Genomic DNA, 18,518 nt, shown 5'->3' on the forward strand with positions numbered 1-18,518 from the left:
CCAGGATGCGTCTCGTTTTCCAGATGGCCCGAGAGATACGAAGATCAAGTCCAGTGAATCCTCTGGGAGAATCCGAGAAGGAAAGTCTCTGACCCTGACGTGCGAATCGAGGGCCAGACCAGACCCGCAGTTCTCCTGGTACAGAGGTCCCGGGACAACTCAGGCTGTGCCAAGCGGCGACCGGCAGCTAACCTTCAACCCACTGAGTTCCAGCGACTCTGGGAACTACAGTTGCGGAGCCAGCAACGGAATCGGGAGCGGCCGCTCACCATTCTTCCTGCTTGACGTGCTGTGTGAGTACTGGGAACCTTCCGGAAGAGAAAGGCGAAAACCGGGAAGCAGCTGGAAACACTCAGCGGAGAGAGTGGGAGAGAGTGTGCGAGAGAGAGGAGAGACAGGCCCTTGTTCCGAGGGAATGAGGGCGGTGGTGTAGCTCTGAGTGAGCGTCAGCGCTCAGAAGCCCTTCTCCCTCTCTCGCTCTCCTCTCTCTCTCCCTCTCTCCCCCTCTCTCTCCCTCCCGCTCTCTGCCTCTCTGTCTTTGTGTGTGCGTGTCTCTCTCTATCCCTCTATCTGTCTCTTTCTCTGACTCACCGACACTCTCTCTCTCTCTCTCTGCCTCTCTGTCTTTGTGTGTGCGTGTCTCTCTCTATCCCTCTATCTGTCTCTTTCTCTGACTCACCGACACTCTCTCTCTCTCTCTCTCTCTCTGCCTCTCTGTCTTTGTGTGTGCGTGTCTCTCTCTATCCCTCTATCTGTCTCTTTCTCTGACTCACCGACACTCTCTCTCTCTCTCTGCCTCTCTGTCTTTGTGTGTGAGTGTTTCTCTCTCTCTCTCTCTCTCTCTCTCTCTCTCTCTCTCTCTCTCTCTCTCTCTGCCTCTGTCTCCCTGCCCTCTCTTTCTCAACAACACACACAAAATACTACTGGAAGGACTCAACAGGTCAGGCAGCATCTATGGAGAAGGATGAGCAGCCGACATTTCAAGCCGAAATCCTTCATCATTTCCCTCCACAGACGGTGCCTGACCTGCCGAGTTCCTCTTGTATTTTGCACGTTGCTGAAGGTTTCCAGCATCTGCAGAATCTCTTGCCTCCCTGTTCCTCCTTCTGTCTGTGCTCCACTTTGCTGTCTGACCGGGTGCTGGGTAAGCTGTTCCGTCTGCCCGCCCGCCCCTGGTGACCCTGGTATTCTATGGACTGTCCTTGCTTCCAGATGGTCCGAGGAAGACCAAGATTTCTGCTTCTGCACCACCTGAGCAGGTCCAGGAAGGAGACAACATCACCCTGAGCTGTCAAAGTGACAGCAATCCTCCCATCAGCTCTTACCAATGGCTCTGGAGTAACAGGGTGACCAACACCACCGTGGCATCGACAAGCAGCTGCCTTCACCTGGTGCGGATCAGTCAGCAACAAGACGGTGTCTATTACTGTCTTGTTACAGCGGACTCCAGGAGCCAGGTGTCTGAGGGACTTAGCATCAGGGTCTCTTGTAAGTATCTTCTTGCCAATGTCCAGCACAACTGAGGAGTCTGTCTCACTCTCACTCTCTTCTTACTCCCTCTCCTTCCCTCCCCACTTCCTACCACTCTTCCCCCCCTCCCTCCTCCCTCTCTCATTCTACCTCTCTCTCTCTGCTTCTGTCTAACCCTACCTCTCTGTCTCTCTGTCTCTCTCTCTCTCTCTCTCTCTGTCTCGCCCTCTCTCTGTCTCTCTCTTTGTCTCTATCTCCTCTCTCTCTCTCTCTCTCTCTCTCTCTCTCCACCCTCCCCCTCCCTCCCACACCCACCTCTCCCACGACCCCCCTTCCACACACACTCACACACACACACAGAGCTGGGAGTGCTTGTCACCCTCATTCGTAAGTGCCAGAGTGGACGATGATCTGGCGCTGAGCAGTAGGCGGGCAGAACCGTTTCTGGTCAGACCACACGAAGTATTGTGTTCAGCTCTGGTCACTTCGTTATTGGAAGGATGTGAAAGCGTTCCAGGGACTGCTGAGGAGATTTACCAGGATGCTGCCTGAACCATAGAGCATGTCTCATGAGGACAGGTTGAGTGGGCTGGGGCTTTCCCCTTTGGAGTGAAGGTGGATGAGGGTCGATTTCACAAACGATAATACAAATGAATGAAGTGGTAAGCCAGCATCTTTTTTTTCCACGACAGAAATGACTAATACCAGGTGTTAGGTATTTGGAGCGAAGTACGGAGGGACATCAGAGTTAGGGTTTTTCTTTTACAGGGCGGTGGTATGTGGAACACGCTGCTGTGGGTGGTGGTGGAGGAGACATGATAGGGATATATAAGAGACTCTCAGATAGGAACATGGATGATAGAAATGGAGGGGTATTTGTGAGGGAAGGGTTAGACTGTAGGGTCAGCACAACATCGTGGGTCAAAGGGCCTTACTGTATTCTACTGATCTATGCTCTATGTCCCGTTCTTAGGTGGAGGGAATTTAACAGGAACAATATACCAGGAAGTTGTTAGCATTAGAACTCAGATCCCCAGCCCTTCCGTGGAACATGAGGGGAGGGCACAGGGAATTATGGATGACCGTGTCAGGGATGGTTGACTCTGCAGCTTGTTCATTATGTTCAATCACTTACAGGGAGTTACAGGAAAAAGGTCACCGTAACGATAACAACCATCATCATCATCATTATCCTGATCGTAATCATCATTGGAATCCTTTATTTCAGACAGTAAGTATTACAGAAAATCCGCAGCTGTCTATACGTCAGTTTTATAGACTGCAACAGGAACACCATGCACAGTTCCAGTCTCCGTATCCCTGGGTCAGACCCACACCAGGAGCAGCGTGCACAGTTCCAGTCTCCATATCCCTGGGTCAGACCCACACCGGGAACACCATGCACAGTTCCAGTCACCATATCCCTGGGTCAGACACACACCGGGACCACCGTGCACAGTTTCAGTCTCCATATCTCTGGGGCAGACCCACACCAGGAGCACCGTGCACAGTTCCAATCTCCACATCCCTGGATCAGACCCACACCGGGAGCACTGCACGCAGTTCCTGTCTCCGCATCCTTGGGCTACAGATGAGAAATCTTGCAACACTTGGATCTTGATTTCTGCCCGGAAGGCCCCTCGAACAGCCGGGATGTGGGTGTTCATTTGTTCCAGAGGCCATCCTGTAATCTTGTGATTCTCTGTAGCCTCAGCAGGAAGAAACGGCTTGAATCCTTCAGGCAGTGGAGCACAGATGCCACCAATGTGGTCTACAGCGTGGTCAACAAACCCAAGGTAGGACCCAGAATGCTAGTGTGGGGCACCAGGTGTGGGTCTCTCTCTCAACCTTCCTCTCTTCTTCCCCCCCCCCCCAATCCTGCATCCAGCTGTCTAATCACAGTCTCTATGCTGGGTAGTCAGACAGTAAGGACTATTTGGCCCCTCCACCTATTCTATCCTACCCCCTCAGGCCCTTCGTCCCAACTGTTCCATGGCTAATATGATGCCCACCAAGCCATTCCCATCCGCACACATTTGGTCCATATCTCTCTAACCCTTTCCTATCCATAAATCCTGTCCAAATGACTTTTAAATATTGTAATTTGACCAGCCTCAACCACTTCCTTTGGTGGCTCATACCATATACCCACATCCTCTGTATGAATAACTTGCCCGTCAAGTCTCTTTGAGATCTTTCCCCACTCACCTTAAACCTGTGCCCTCTGGTCTTAGACTCCACTTCCCTGGGAAAAAGAATAAAGTGTATTCATACTTCTGACCACCCCCCCCCCATAGTTTTATACACTGCTAAAAGTCCACCCATTAAATGCAAAGGTGTCAAAGAATAAAGTCCTAGCCCTCCAATCTCTCTCTATAACCCAGCCCGTGGCTTCTCCATTAATCTGCCCTGTCCTCTTTCCAATTTAATGATATAACAGGGTGTTGAACACTGCACGCAATATTCCCAGTGAGATCTCATCAACATTTTATACAATTGCAACATAACGTTCCAACTCCTCTACACAGTACTCTATCCGATGAATATCGGCATGCCAAATGCCTTCTTCACTGCCCTGTCAACTCGGGACACCACTTTCAGGGCACTGTGTCCCTGTACCTCTGAGGTCCCTTTGTCCTCAGAGCCCAACCATTCACTGTGCAAGACAGACTCTTGTTTGTCTTCTTAAAAATGCAACGCTTCACACTTAGCCAAGCTGGAAGTCATTTACCAATCCTCATTTACCCATCTGATCAAGATCCCTCTTTTAATCTTCATTGTCAGTGACACCACTAAGTTTTCAATCATCTGCAAACTTATTAATCATAGCTTGTATATTCTCATCCAAATCATTTTAAAAAGATTTTTAAAGATGAGCTTCATTTATTGCCAGTACATCAAAACATGCAGTGAAACGTGTCATTAGCTTTAACTACCAACACAGTCTGAGGATGTGCTGGGGTCAGCCCAGAATTGTCGCCATGCTTCCGGCACCAAAATAACATGCCCACAGTTTATGTCTTTTTGGAATGTGGGAGGAATCCAAGCACTTAGAGGAACCCCACATGGTCATGGGGAGAACGTACAAACTCCTTACAGACAGTGGCGGGAATTGAACTCTGATTGTTGGCACTGTAAAACATTATGCTGATGACTACGCTACCGAACCGAACAACAGAGGTCCCAACGCCGGTCCCTGTGGTACACACCTCGGTGTCCAGTCTGCGGCGTGCAAATCCAAATGTCCTAATCCCCAGAGGGAAGCATTTCTAACTTGAAAGTTTGACCACACCAGACCAAGGAAAACAGCCCTTCCACTAAACCTTGGCCCTGCCATTGGGCAGACTAGTATTATCACAGCGTTACTCCTCAGACCCTCCCAAAAGGTGGGGGTGAGCTGCCCCATTGAACCACCGCTGTCCTTGTGGGGGAGGACCTTGTGGTGCTCTTGCGAGAGGAAACCCTGGGTTGATGGGTTCCTGAATGAGTTCCAGATGAGGATAGGTGAGAGAACGAAGGGGGAGAGATAAAGATGAGAGAGGAGGGGCAGCGAGAGAAAGGAGTGTGTGGGAGTGAGGTGGAAGGAGAATGAGAAAGGGTGAAAGAGAAAGGAGAAAAAGAGGATTTTCAAGTGTCTGATGAAGGGCTGGAGAAATGGGGCAGTGAGAGAGGGAGAACTGGGGAGTGTGACAGGGTAATGGGGTGTTAAGGGAGTGAGAAGAAAGTGTGGAGAGGTGAAAAGTTAGTCATAGGAGGGATGGAGGGGAGAGTGAGGAGGCGGCAGAAGGGAGGGGTGGATGGGTAGAGAGAAGAGGGCAGAAAGGGGAGAGAGTATGTGACAGAAGGCAGAGAGAGAAGGGAGCAGAGGAGGGAGAGAGGAAGGTGTCGAAGTGGATAGAGAAAAGGGGCAGGGGGAGGGGGAGAGAGCTGTGTATGTTGGTGGGAGAGGGAATTGTGTGTCTGTCAGCAGGCACTATAAGCTTGGGGTCAACCTTGGCTGGCGTATGCCTGGGGGTGGGGTCCTGTAATATATTTCTTAGAGCGCAACTGAGTGGGAATCCAGCATCTGTCTGGAATGCTGTCTCCACGTCTGGATACCATGTATTTGTGCCTGATCCTGTTCCCTAAGTCTGGTATTACTGTTCACCTCTCTGCCCCACAGCCCAAGGAGACATTGGTGTATGAGAACATGGTGCTGACTGAGAATGCCCGCTCCAATGGACAGTCCACCCCAGAGGAAGGAATCCACGCCTCTGTCACCTTCCAGCATGGATCCCACCACAACGCGAGTGACTCATACACAGAGCTGGCTTGGTGAGTGGTTGAGCAGGACAGAATCGGAGGTCAATCCATACAAGTTGTAAAAACTGTCCAAATCCCCAAAAGTCTGCCCCCCATCTACAGGTCAGGAATGTGATAGATGCTCTCTACTTGCCTGGATGGAGTTGGTCCACACACTCAATATGCATTGCGATTTGGAGGTAAATTGGAAAAATCAGATTGGTACTGATTCACAAGAAAAGGAATTTGTAGAATGCCTGTGAGATGACTTTTTAGAATAACATGTGGTTGAGCCCACTAGGGGATGGCAATTCTAGAATGATGCCAATTTGAATAGGGAGCTTAAGGTAAAGGAACCCTTTGGAGACAATGATCACATGATAGAATTCCCCCTGCAGTTTGAGAGGGAGAATCTAAAATCAAGCGCATTGGTCTTACAGTGGGGTAAAGGAGTCTACAGAAGCTTGATAGAGGAGCTGGCCAAAGTTGGACACTAGCAGGGATGATGGCAGATCAGTGTGACTGAAATTTCAGGGGACAATTCAGAAGGCGCAGGATAGATACGTCCAGAGGATGAGGCAACAGTAGTTGACAAAGGGAGTCAAAGAAAATATAAAAGCAAAAAAGAGGGCATATAAAATAGCAAAAATTAATAGGAACTAAAGGATTGGGAAGCTTTTAAAAACCAACCAAAGGCAACAAAAAGAGGATACCAACAGATTTTTTAAAATATAAATGCTGAAAGGGAAGCGAGAGTGGATATAGGACCAATAAAAAATTATGTTGCAGAGGTTGTAATGGGGACAAGGAAATGGCAGAGGAATTTAATAAGTACTTTGTGTCAGTCTTCACTGTGGAAGACATCAGTAGTATGCCAAAAATTCCAGAGTGTCGAGGGCAGAATTGAGTGTAGTCGCTATTTCTAAGGAATCTCACCTGATACCCAAAGGCACTATGTGGTTTAACTAGCCCCTGTCGTCACTGAGATGTTTAACACCTATCTGAAATTATGCAGAGTTCTGGACTGCTTTAAAGCTGCTACAGTCATTCCAGTTCCCAATACAGGATCACTGGACTCAATGATCATAGGCCAGTTGCTCTGACTTCAGAATCAGAATCAGGTTTATTATCAAGGGCGTGTGGTGTGGAATTTGATAACTTAGCAGCAGCAGTTCAATGCAATACATGATATAGAAGAAGAAAAATAAATAGATTAATAAATAAGTAAATCAATTACAGTATATATTTATATTTATATGGTTAAAAGGGCATGTCCTTGGTGCTGGAGGTCCTTAATAATGGATGCTGCGGTTCTGAGACACTGCTCCTTGAAGATGTCCTGGGTACTTTGTAGGTTAGTACCAACAATGGAGCCGACTAAATTTACAACCCTCTGCAGCTTCTTTCAGTCCTGTGCAGTAGCACCCCACTACCAGACAGTAATGCAGCCTGTCAGAATGCTCTCCAGTCTTTATGAAATCCTCTGAACTTCTGATGTTGGCCTACTTTAAGTCCATTACTGGTCTTTTCTTGACCCACTACAGTTTAATTGTAGAGCAAATCACTCATTTGAGGATGCAGTTAATTTGTTCCTTCAGAACATTCTTCAACCTTTTAGATTCCCCCAACACCTCTGTGAGGATCTTGTTTGTGGATTTTAGCTCTGCCTTTAACACTATTGTTCCGGAGCTGTAGCCTAAAGTATCTGTCAGTGAATTATGACTTTCCTGACAGGAAGGGAGTAATATGTAGGTCGAGGCTCCTACTTGTCCAATCCAATGTCTATAAGCGCAGGCTCTTTCCACGGCTCTGTTATTTCACCCCTCTTGTTCTCACTTTATACAAATGAGAAACCCATTAAAATCATAAAGTTTGTGGATGACAGGTCTTATTTCTAATAATGATGTGAGCTGCTATCAAAGAGAAGTAGACTTTCCTACAGCGTGCTGGGGTGCTCTTAACTATCAAGATGGAGGAAATGAGGATTGACCTGTCAACAACCCTCTACCTGCCCCCCGCCCTTTCAGGTTGAGTTTGTGATCGAGTCATTCAAATTCCTGGGCACTACTATTACCAATACATCAAAGTGGTACAAGCACGTTACACTCATCACTCAGAATGGCCAGCTGAGATTGTTCTGCCCATGCCAGCTTAGGAAACTTAACATCTCAGGGAGTATTCTGATGAATTTTTACTCAACCATCATTGACAGTGTTGTGACCATCTTTACGACCGTTTAGTTTCCCACCTCCTCCTCCTCCTCCCTCTCCAAGTCCAGGTTGCAGTGAGTAGTTCACTAAGCAGAGGAGATCATTGGCTGTCAGCTACCGACATTAAAAAGCCCCGTTCAACTCCAGAGTGAAGGAAAGAGTTGAAAGGAATATGCTGACTCCACCCTAGCAGTCACCTATTCACCAAATTGCCATCACAGAGTTGCTACAGGTGCATCACCACCAGAACGACACGTCATCTCCAAAGCATGTTTCCTGTAGTCATAGTCATATTTTATTGATCCCGGGGGAAACTGGTTTTCGTTACTGTTGCACCATAAATAATAAATAGTAATAAAACCATAAATAGTTAAATAGTAATATGTAAATTATGCCAGGAAATAACTCCAGGACAAGCCTATTGGCTCAGGGTGTCTGACCTTCCAAGGGAGGAGTTGTAAAGTTTGATGGCCACAGGTAGGAATGACTTCCTATGATGCTCTGTTTTGCAGCTCGGTGGAATGAGTCTCTGGCTGAATGTACTCCTGTGCCCACCCAGTACATTATGTAGTGGATGGGAGACATTGACCAAGATGGCATGCAACTTGGACAGCATCCTCTTTTCAGACACCACCGTGAGAAAGTCCAGTTCCATCCCTACAACATCACTGGCCTTACGAATGAGTTTGTTGATTCTGTTGGTTTCTGCTACCCTCAGCCTCCTGCCCCAGCACACAACAACAAACAAGATAGCACTGGCCACCACAGACTTGTAGAACATCCTCAGCATCGTCCAGCAGATGTTAAAGGACCTCAGTCTCCTCAGGAAATAGAGACGGCTCTGACCCTTCTTGTAGACAGCCTTAGTGTTCTTTGACCAGTCCAGTTTATTGTCGATTCATATCCCCAGGTATTTGTAATCCTCCACCATGTCCACACTGACCCTCTGGATGGAAACAGGGGTCACCGGTACCTTAGCTCTCCTCAGGTCTACCACCAGCTCCTTAGTCTTTTTCACATTAAGTTGCAGATAATTCTGCTCACACCATGTGACAAAGTTTCCTACCGTAGACCTGGACTCAGCCTCATCTCCCTTGCTGATGCATCCAACAATGGCAGAGTCATCAGAAAACTTCTGAAGATGACAAGACTCTGTGCAGTAGTTGAAGTCCGAGGTATAAATGGTGAAGAGAAAGAGAGACAAGAGAGTCCCCTGTGGAGCCCCGGTGCTATCTAGTACTGTCTATGGTAGTAGCTATCCAGCTCTCAACAAAACTCACTCAGGTGTAGCACCCTAACTGCCCCTGCACAGCATCCATTTAACAGCTTTTCCTGTTCTCCTTGTTCTGTTGATAATTGTCGAGTCTGTTTATATGTTCACATTTATTTAAGTTTGATTATTGACATTTGCACCGATTGTTGATTCCTCATGGTTGTTTGCACTATTGTCTTGTAAACTGTTGGTTGCTATTGTGTTGTCTGTTATGATATTGTCCTGTGTTTTATGTTTGGCACTGGACCACAATCAGTTCTGGTGTTTCACATACTGGCAATGAAGTGAATCTGATTCTGAAAAGGTGCTTGGGAAGTTGAAAGGTCTGAAGATCGATACGTCACCTGAATCACATGACATTTATTTCACATATTGAATTGAATTGACTTTATTTCTCACATCCTTCATATACATGAGGAGTAAAAATCTTTACATTACAGCAATTTATAATAAATAGTATGTTCAACAGGACAGTCAATATAACATATAAATAGTTGTGTCAGCATGAATTAATCAGTCTGATGGCCTGGTGGAAGAAGCCTGTCGGTGCTGGCTTTTATGCTACAGTACTGCTTCCCAGATGGCAGCAGCTGGAACAGTTTGTGCTTGCGGTGACTCAGGTCCCCAATGATCCTCCAGGCCATTTTTACACACCTGTTTCTGTAAATGTTCTGAATAGTGGGAAGTTCACATCTACAGATGTACTGCTGTCCGCACCACTCTCTGCAGAGTCCTGCGATTGAGGGAGGTACAGATCCCATACCAGGCAGCAGTGCAGCCAGTCAGGATGCTCTCAATTGTTCCCCTGTAGAAAATTCTTAGGATGTGGGGCCCATACCAAACTGTCAACTGTCTGAGGTGGAAGAGGCGCAGTTGTGCTTTTTTCACTACTTTGTAAGGCTTTGGTTGGTCAGAACACATCTGGAGAATTGTGAGCTGTCTGTGTTGACATTGGAAAGGGTCCAGAGGAGGATCATTAGAATTATCCAGAGAACGAAAGGTTTATGTATGAGGAGCCTTTGATGGCTCTGGGCCTGAACTCGCTGGAAATTAGAAGAATGAAGGTGTGGGGGTGAGTCTCATTGAACATTGCAAGGCCTAGAAGAATAGATATGCAGAGGATGTTCCTTATAGTGGGGGAGGGAGGGAGTCTGGGAGCAGTGGGCACAGCCTCAGAATGGAAGGATGTTCCTTTAGAACAGAAATTTTAGGCAGTGCTTGGTGAATCTGTGAAGTTCCTTGCCACAGACAGCTGTGGAAGCTAGGTTATGGGATACATTACGGGGAGAAGGGATGATAATGGGGTCAAGAGGGATAAATTAGACATGTTTGATTGACGTGATGAGCCAAAAGGCCTAATTCTGCTCCCACGTTTTACGGCCATATGATCTACGCTGTATTATCTGCCCACCCCTCCCTCCCTGGGTTGAGTTAGTCCATGCATTCCACATCTGCTACATTACCTGACCCTCATCTATAGGTCAGCAGTGTTATGGGACACTCGGCGATTCCCTGGGTGGGGTTAGTCCATGGAGTCCGCATCTATCACACTACCCGGCCCCCGTCTACGGACACTATGACAGCCCGGGGCGTCGGAGCTCGGAGTTCAGTTCCGGTGCAATCTGTAAGAAGTCTGTACGCCCTCCCTATGGAGCACATGGGTTTTCTCCGGGTTCTCGGATTTCTCCCGCAGTCCAAACACCTTACCGGGTAGGTTAATTGGTCATTTTAAATTGTCCTGTGATGAGGTAAATCGGCAAAGTCGGGTGGGGTGGGGGGGGCGGCGGCTTGAAGGGTCTACTCCGCCCTGTATCTCAACACAGATAAAGTCCTGAGTGTGATGGAACTCTCGCCGCTTCCCAGGGAGGGTAGGGGCTGCAGAGACGGTGACGGATGTGCTGGCCGGACGGAATCACAGCGACAGGTAGGGAGGGGCGCTGGACCGGGAAGATGTAGGTGAGCGAACCTTCAAGCGAATTGAGCCTCGGTAATGTGTCTGGGTGGGGCAAGAACTTCGCCGTTCATTTCCCGTGTATTTTCCAGGCCGTCGGGGTCGAAGAATACAAAGACCAAGATCCAGGGTGAGCCCAATGTGGTTTACAGCCAAGTCCGTGTGCGGCCACACAAGGCCAAGGTACGGAGCACGGGATCATGTGAAACATATAACGCGGCAGGAGCTTGAGACCGGATCTCGGAGTGGGGACCTTAGCGGCCCTAATCACCTCCAACCGCGCCCCCACCCCTCCGGTCCCTACACCCGCCCCAGTCTCCGTGTCCCCCTCCGGTCCCTACACACGCCCCAGTCTCCGTGTCCCCCTCCGGTCCCTCCACCCGTTCCCCCACCCATCTCCGTGTCCCCCTCCGGTCCCTCCACCCGTTCCCCCACCCATCTCCGTGTCCCCCTCCGGTCCCTACACCCGCCCCGGTCTTTGTGACCTCGCTCTGACCTACACCGCCTCAGTTCCTGCTCGCCCCACACCACCGGTTAGACAATGAACTTGGTCACCGAATCATTTTCTCTCGCTGCTCGCCGACCCTCCCGCTGCGTGACGCTCCCTCCTCGCTGAATCACTGACCACCCAATGTTTGCCTCACCCCGCTCATGTTTCAATCATAGGACAGCGAGGATTACGAGAACGTCGGTCACCTTGGCAGCCTGGACGAGGACGAAAGCGACGAGGAGATCAGCTACACGACAGTGGTGCTCCCGCAGCCGTCGAGGACCGGCCCCATCCGCAGACCCTCCGAGGACAGCATCGAGTACACCAATCTCGTCACCTGAGTCCCACCCCCAATCGCACTCCGCTGTCAACCCCGGGGACTCCGGGTTGGGGTGGCAGATGGGAGAGGGGTGAACGGGGACCCGAGCGACGCAACAGCCGCTCCACCACGTCCACAGCGGCCGATGAATGTCGAATCACATGGCGTCCCCTTCTCAGGAGGGGCAGGAAGGCGGCGAGGTGGGGCATGGGGGCGGGGATAGGGAGGAAGAGAGAGAAAGGAAATTGTTTTCTGGGTGGTGGGGGCTGGAGGCAAGTCTATCAAAGAGGGAGACAGGAGAGGAAGAGGGCCACAGAGGCTGGGAGAAGCGTAGGGGTGGAAGGGGAGTTACAGAGAGGGAGGGTGTGTAGGGGTCACTGGGGGTCACAGCAATGTGGAGAGTTGTCGGGGCGAGGGGGGGTCACATGGACACATGGACAGAGGGGGTCACAAAGACAGGGAGGAGAGTAGGGACGGCGGGGGGGGGGAGGTCATAAAGACAGAGAGGTGTGTAGGGGCCAGAGGGAGTCACAAAGACAGGGTGGTGTGTAGGGACCAGAGGGGGTCACAAAGACAGAGAGGTGTGTAGGGACCGGAGGGGGTCATAAAGACAGGGAGGTGTGTAGGGACTGGAGGGGGTCACAAAGACAGGGAGGTGTGTAGGGACCAGAGGGAGTCACAAAGACAGGGAGGTGTGTAGGGACCGGAGGGGGGTCATAAAGACAGGGAAGGTGTGTAGGGACCAGAGGGGGTCACAAAGACAGGGAGGTGTGTAGGGGCCAGCGGGTGTTTACAGCAACGGGGAGGAGTTTAGTGAGGGTCGGAGAGATGGGGAGGGGTGAAGAGGCGGGGAGGGGGGTGGTCACAGAGACAGAGAGGGTGTATAGGAGGAAGGAGATCAAAGAGACGGGGAGGAGTTTAGAAGCCAAATGCGGAATGCACTGTAGTTAGGGAGGGAGAAGGCTCACAGAACGGGGAGCGGGGTTGGGTTACTCAGGTCAGAGGGGGAAGATGTTCAGAAGGGCTAGCACACAGTAGAAGGGCGGGGTGGCCTGCCGAGCACTGCACAGCGCAGCCCCTCTGTAATATGAACGAGAGAGAGGAACGGACACCATTTGGCAGACAACACTGTATTATCTAAGACCCCAATCACCCTCTCAGGTGCTGGGATTAGTACTCAGGGCCAGGAAAAGTAAGGCGTCTCCCACCACCCCCTCCCCCATGTTCCTGGGGCAGAGTTTTATTCCCCCACTCATGTGGTACAACATCGCCAGCAATGTGTCTCATGTTGCTGTGACCCTTCCTGTTTACTGCGGAATTCCCCAAGTCCAGCGAATCACCCTGTTTCGAGGTCCACACTCCACCATGGCTGGAGCTCCCTCCCCCACCCCCCCGCCACCCTCCACCCCCGAACACAGTGGGAGCTCCTGCCCCACGCAGACTGAAGCGGTTCGAGGAGTGTGGGAGGGTGCATGTCCACCTTCCCGGGGCGATAGCAGACGGCTTCCCGAAGAACTCGGGCAAATTTCTCCCATTAACCTCCCACCCTCTGTCGCAACCTCCTAAACAGTGATTACACCTGACGAGTCTGAGATTGGTTGGAAATACCTCGCTTATAACTTGCATTGTAAAAAGAACTCCACCAATTACCCCCACACCGAAAAAAAATTGCAGATGCTGGAAATCTGAAATAAAAAAAATGTACAGAGATTAACCGGAAACACTCATCAATTCGGGCAGCGTCTGGGGGGAGAAGAGTAACTATCATTTTCACTATGAATTTTTTAAAAAGTAACCGCTGAGGATACTCAAAAGGCGGTGCAGCCTCTGGGGACGCTTTCACACTGAAAATTATGTTTTTTAAAAAAACAACAGAACTGCTGGAAATATTCAGCAGATTGGACAGCGTCTGTGGGGTGGGGAACAGCTCTGACTCGCTTCGTCGGTTCCAGTTAACCCATTGGATCTCACCTCATTGCAGAGATGACTCTCGGCCTCTGTTTACCCCATCCCTCCCGCCACTGCCTTCGCAAAGTTCTCCCTGGTTCTTAGTTCTGGCAGAGGACTTAAACGCGAGCCGGTCCACAGACGCCGCCCATTCTGCAGATTCTATACGCCCAGCTAAAGTTCCGCGGCTTCCGAAGGGACAAAATGTCGGCATCCCCGACTTTATCCAGCAGGGGACTCGACCTTGGCTCCACTGTGGAGATAACATGTCGGATTCCGGTGGAGGAATTCCCATTCATGGGTTCAGGATGTGGAGACAACGTCCCCAGAGGGCTGGGGGATGGGGGTAGAGACGGGGGTTCACTGCGGCTTGATCTGAGCGTACTGGGTGCTGTCTCGGCTGCCTACAATCTCGTCCGATGAGCGGGCCTTGGAGAAGTCGATGCAGGCGTAGTGAAGCTCCGAGTCCTGGTCCTCTGGGGTCGCCCCCAATTCCCCGTTCTGTTCTGGTGGCGGGGTCGCATCCACAAAATCTGCCTCTGTCTCGTCTGCAGGCCATGACTCTACAGCCTCATCCTGATGAGAGAAGAGGGGGGGAGGAAGGTCACTCACCGGGTTCTACTGCCTCATTATGATGAGAGAAGCGGCGTGGGGGGGGGGGGGGGAGGCGGTGGAAGGATGGAAGTCACTCACCAGGCTCTACAACCTCATCCTGATAACAGTGTCGGGGAAAAGGTCACTCGCCAGGTCTACATTCCCAGGTAGGAGGAATTCAGCCCCTTCATAGAGGATGAGAGCATTCAGCCCGTCAGGAGGGATGGAAGAGACTTTTCCGCCCTTCGTAGGTAAAGGGGGAGGACATTCTGCCCCTCAGAGGGGATACGGCAGGACGTTCAGCCACATAGGAGGGTTAGAAGAGCAACTTCAATCTTCAAATATGAGGGAATGTTCAGACCCTCAAGGAGACATGAGGAAGAATTCAGCATCTCAAGAGAGGATAGGAGGGGCCCCTCTACCAGAGCAGTTGCTGTACCCTGTGCCTGATCCTAGAAAGTGCAGATTCCCGTCCCTTACCCAAATCTCCCTTTGACCGGGGGCCAGGAAGCTTCAAATGATCCAAGAGGTGAAGAGATATCTGGGGAGGCAATTTCTCAACTTTACACCACCTTTCAACAGACCTAAACTGGAAATATGTGTGGGGAGGGGGAAAACAGAGAGAGTGGGGATAGCGAGGGAAGGGTGGGAGGGGCGAGGGGGGTCGAGAAGGAGGGGGCAGGTGAGTGTCAGAGAAGGATATAGTGTCCCGATTTTCCACAGGGATGGTTCCGGTGTGCTGTCAGTCTGTGCTGGTGGACACTCACGCTGAGGGAGTGTGTGCACCCTGACGGATGGTGGTGGGGCGACACATCCTCAGTTCCCGCATTGTGATCGGCTCCAGTTTCGTCCTCCGGTCTGGACTCTGTTGTTAGTACCTGCATTTCCGTTGACACCTTCTGGGTCGGTTTTATCCTCCTGAAATAACAAACTTGTATCATCATGGACGAACGGACCATAGAGAAGATAGGGGCCTGGTGTGAGAGGTCACTACAGACAAAGTAAACCAGTTCCAGTCTCCGTATCCCTGGGTCAGACCCACACCGGGAGCACCGTGTACAGTTCCAGTCTCCGTATCCCTGGGTCAGATCACACTGGGAGCACCGTGTACAGTTCCAGTCTCCGTATCCTTGGGTCAGACCCACACCGGGAGCACCGTGCACAGTTCCAGTCTCCGTATCCCTGGGTCAGATCACACTGGGAGCACCGTGTACAGTTCCAGTCTCCGCATCCTTGGGTCAGACCCACACCGGGAGCACCGTGCACAGTTCCAGTCTCCGTATCCCTGGGTCAGACCCACACCGGGAGCACCGTGCACAGTTCCAGTCTCCATATCCCTGGGTCAGACCCACACCGGGAGCACCACGGGTGGGAAGGTGGGTGGGGGGCAGAGTTCCATTGCTGCACAAAACACTTTCTCACCTGGAACAGCATAAGAGGAGTTGGCAGATGACAACAGAGAGAATCAGCGTTGCGGCTGCACTCCCCAGCACCGGGATCAGGAGCTCCTGGAAAGACCAGCGCCGGCCTGTGAACGCAAGAAGCTGGTTATTCTGCAGGAGAGGCTGGGAGTCGCTGTCACCTCACGCCACCCCGTTAACAACCGCACCCCCGCACCCCCCCCCCCCCCCATGGAAGCAGAAGGCTGTTGAATTTGTGATCTAATCCATAAGCGTGTGAGGCGGGAGCACGGTGGGAGGGGCCGGAGAGGCGAGAGCATCTTCCAGACAACCTGAACTTTGACCTACCAGGCATAAAGAACCTTACAGGGAGGGGAGACCAGTACAGGTCTCCCTATGGTCTTCGCACTCAGCGTCACCCAACCTGTCTCTTTGCTCTTCGTGGGATTTTGCAGTGTGTAAATCTGCCCGGTGGCCTGACGCTGCGTTTTCCCCTCAGTCACTTTTCCATTTCATCGCACTTTCTCCTTGATTTTTTTTGTCCCGTCTTCTCCTCTTCCTCCTTTCCTGTGTGTCTCTCTCTGCACCCCTCTCTTTCTCCCTCTTCTCCCTTTTACACTATCCCCCACTCCCTCTACCCTTCCCCTCCTTCCCTCCGTCATCTTTCCTCTCCCTCCCCCTTTCCAACTTTCCTCCCTCCCTCCCCTCCCTCTTGCACCCTTCCATTCCGCAGACACGTTCTCACCTTTCACCCACAGATAAACCTTGAACATGACCTCTCCATGCCGGTTTCGGACTGCACACAAAGCAGTCAGATCCTCCTCTCCCTCACCCCCTCTCAGGGTCAGCGAGCCAGTCACCAGTTGGCCGTCTGTCACCAGCTCTGTCTGGAATCGGCCGTGCGTCTGGTTCCCGCTGAGGTTGGCGAGGGGGAGAAGCCATCTGAGCTCCCCGGGTGGGTTCCATCTGGCCTCACACACACAGGTGACGCCCTTCGCTACCCGAGCGCAGCCCGACATCCGAGAAATCTCCGGCTTATCTGGGGACGGAAGAGAATCAGAGTCGAGACTGGGTTTATTATAACTTACTTGGGTCGTGAAGCGTGCTTAGCGGCAGCAGTGCAGGGCAAGACAAAAAATTACTGAGTTACAAAATAAACGAATAATGTAAAAACAGATAGTGAGGTTGTCTTCATGGGTTCGTGGATCATTCGGAAATCTGATGGTGAAGGGGAAGAATCTGTTCCTGAATCATCAAGTGCACCTACGGTCTCCCTAACCTCCTCCACCCCCAGTGATGCTGATGAGAAGAAGGCATGCTGCAGTTGGTAAGGGTCCTTAATGATTAGTGTCACCTTCTTGTGGATGTTCTCCATGGAGGAGATGGAGTTTACAACCATCTGCAGCCTCTTGCGATCCTGTGCATGAGAGCCTCCATACCAGATGGAGAATCAATCGGTCCACCATACATCTGTAAAGGTTTGCTGCAGTCCTTGGTGACATACCAAATCTCCTCAAACTCCTAATGATGTATAGGTGCTTCCTGCTTTATGGTGTGTTTGGCCCAGGAGAGACCCTCTCAGATAGTGACTGGTAGGGATTTGAAGCTGTTCACCTGTTTTACTGCTCATCCCTCAGTGAGGACTGCAGCTTGTTCTTCCGACCTGCCCTTCCTGGGGTCCAAAGTCATTCCCTTGGTCTTGCTGATGTTGAGTGCCAGGTTGTTGTTGCGACACCACTCGACCAGAACTCCTCAATAGAGTGACCCGTTCTCCCCCTCTCCCCTCTCCCCCTCCCTGTTCCCGTCTATTCCAGCAGACTCAGGAGGAAAGCAATCAGCATAACCAGAGACACCACACACCCCAGCCACTCCCTGTTTGACCCGCTGCCGTCCAGCAAAAGGTTCAGGGCACTAAAAGCCAGAACAAATAGACTGAGGATCAGCTTCTATCTCAGAGCTGAGGCCTCCATCACACCACCCCCACAGAACAATGACTGAAACTGTGAGCACACACATGCACACACAGGACTCCAATACCTGCACTAATGGCACTTTGTGCATTACTGTGATATTCTGGTGCGGCTGCCACTTATTTTCTGCTACTTATCTATTTAATACTTTTTTTTTCTATTACTGTCTTGTTTTTATCTACCACTTTATTTAATTGCCTGAGAGGAAGCCAAACAGAGTTTCATTGTACCTATGTATAATGACAATAAAGATCATCCAATTCAATAAAAACAATCACAGAAGTTGACATCTGGCTAATTGATCCGGTTCCTCTGTTCCATAAAATTATGCCTGATCAGGCTGTGCACAAAACTCCACCTACCTGCCTTTTCCTCAGAGCTGTTAATCGCTCAGCTGTACAAAATCCATCTAAATATATAAGTGTCTTAAATATGTGTAAGGGGTTTCTTCTTTTATGTTACTGCGAAGGCTAACAAAATGGCTTGTTTGTTATGTTCGACCACTGTGGTTGGTCCCAGGCGGTGGGTCGAGGGGGTTGGAGAGGATCGAATGGTGGAAAGAAAACTCCATTATTTGAGCTCCAACTGTTGTGCACAAAGTGGTTCAACTTTG

The 18,518-nt window shown here is 50.6% G+C and overlaps 2 protein-coding genes across 8 annotated transcripts in view; one reads left to right on the forward strand and one right to left on the reverse strand.

Annotated features, from left to right (window-relative positions):
• The window catches only part of LOC134350888 (B-cell receptor CD22-like), a 55,245-nt gene extending 43,227 nt beyond the window's left edge, over positions 1 to 12,018 (forward strand). For 3 of the 5 annotated variants that reach the window (XM_063056687.1, XM_063056692.1, XM_063056688.1), the window contains 5 exons: positions 2,608 to 2,701; positions 3,179 to 3,266; positions 5,633 to 5,784; positions 11,278 to 11,368; positions 11,852 to 12,018. In XM_063056687.1, coding sequence (XP_062912757.1) covers positions 2,608 to 2,701; positions 3,179 to 3,266; positions 5,633 to 5,784; positions 11,278 to 11,368; positions 11,852 to 12,016 — 590 coding nt within the window. In that variant the 3' untranslated portion in view covers positions 12,017 to 12,018. Of the gene's footprint in view, positions 1 to 2,607; positions 2,702 to 3,178; positions 3,267 to 5,632; positions 5,789 to 8,473; positions 11,369 to 11,851 lie in introns of those variants that run through there. The other 2 variants (XM_063056690.1, XM_063056691.1) reach the window with 2 other exon arrangements.
• Positions 12,019 to 14,280: 2,262 nt separating this feature from the next.
• LOC134350889 (myelin-associated glycoprotein-like) overlaps positions 14,281 to 18,518 on the reverse strand; it is a 65,594-nt gene continuing 61,356 nt past the window's right edge. For all 3 annotated transcript variants that reach the window (XM_063056695.1, XM_063056693.1, XM_063056694.1), the window contains 4 exons: positions 16,681 to 16,974; positions 15,958 to 16,063; positions 15,303 to 15,453; positions 14,281 to 14,517 (listed from right to left, as the gene is read on the reverse strand). In XM_063056695.1, coding sequence (XP_062912765.1) covers positions 14,302 to 14,517; positions 15,303 to 15,453; positions 15,958 to 16,063; positions 16,681 to 16,974 — 767 coding nt within the window. In that variant the 3' untranslated portion in view covers positions 14,281 to 14,301. The remainder of the gene's footprint in view (positions 14,518 to 15,302; positions 15,454 to 15,957; positions 16,064 to 16,680; positions 16,975 to 18,518) is intronic.

Source organism: Mobula hypostoma, chromosome 8 (genome assembly GCF_963921235.1).
Source record: "Mobula hypostoma chromosome 8, sMobHyp1.1, whole genome shotgun sequence".
Taxonomy (NCBI): Eukaryota; Metazoa; Chordata; class Chondrichthyes; order Myliobatiformes; family Myliobatidae; genus Mobula; species Mobula hypostoma.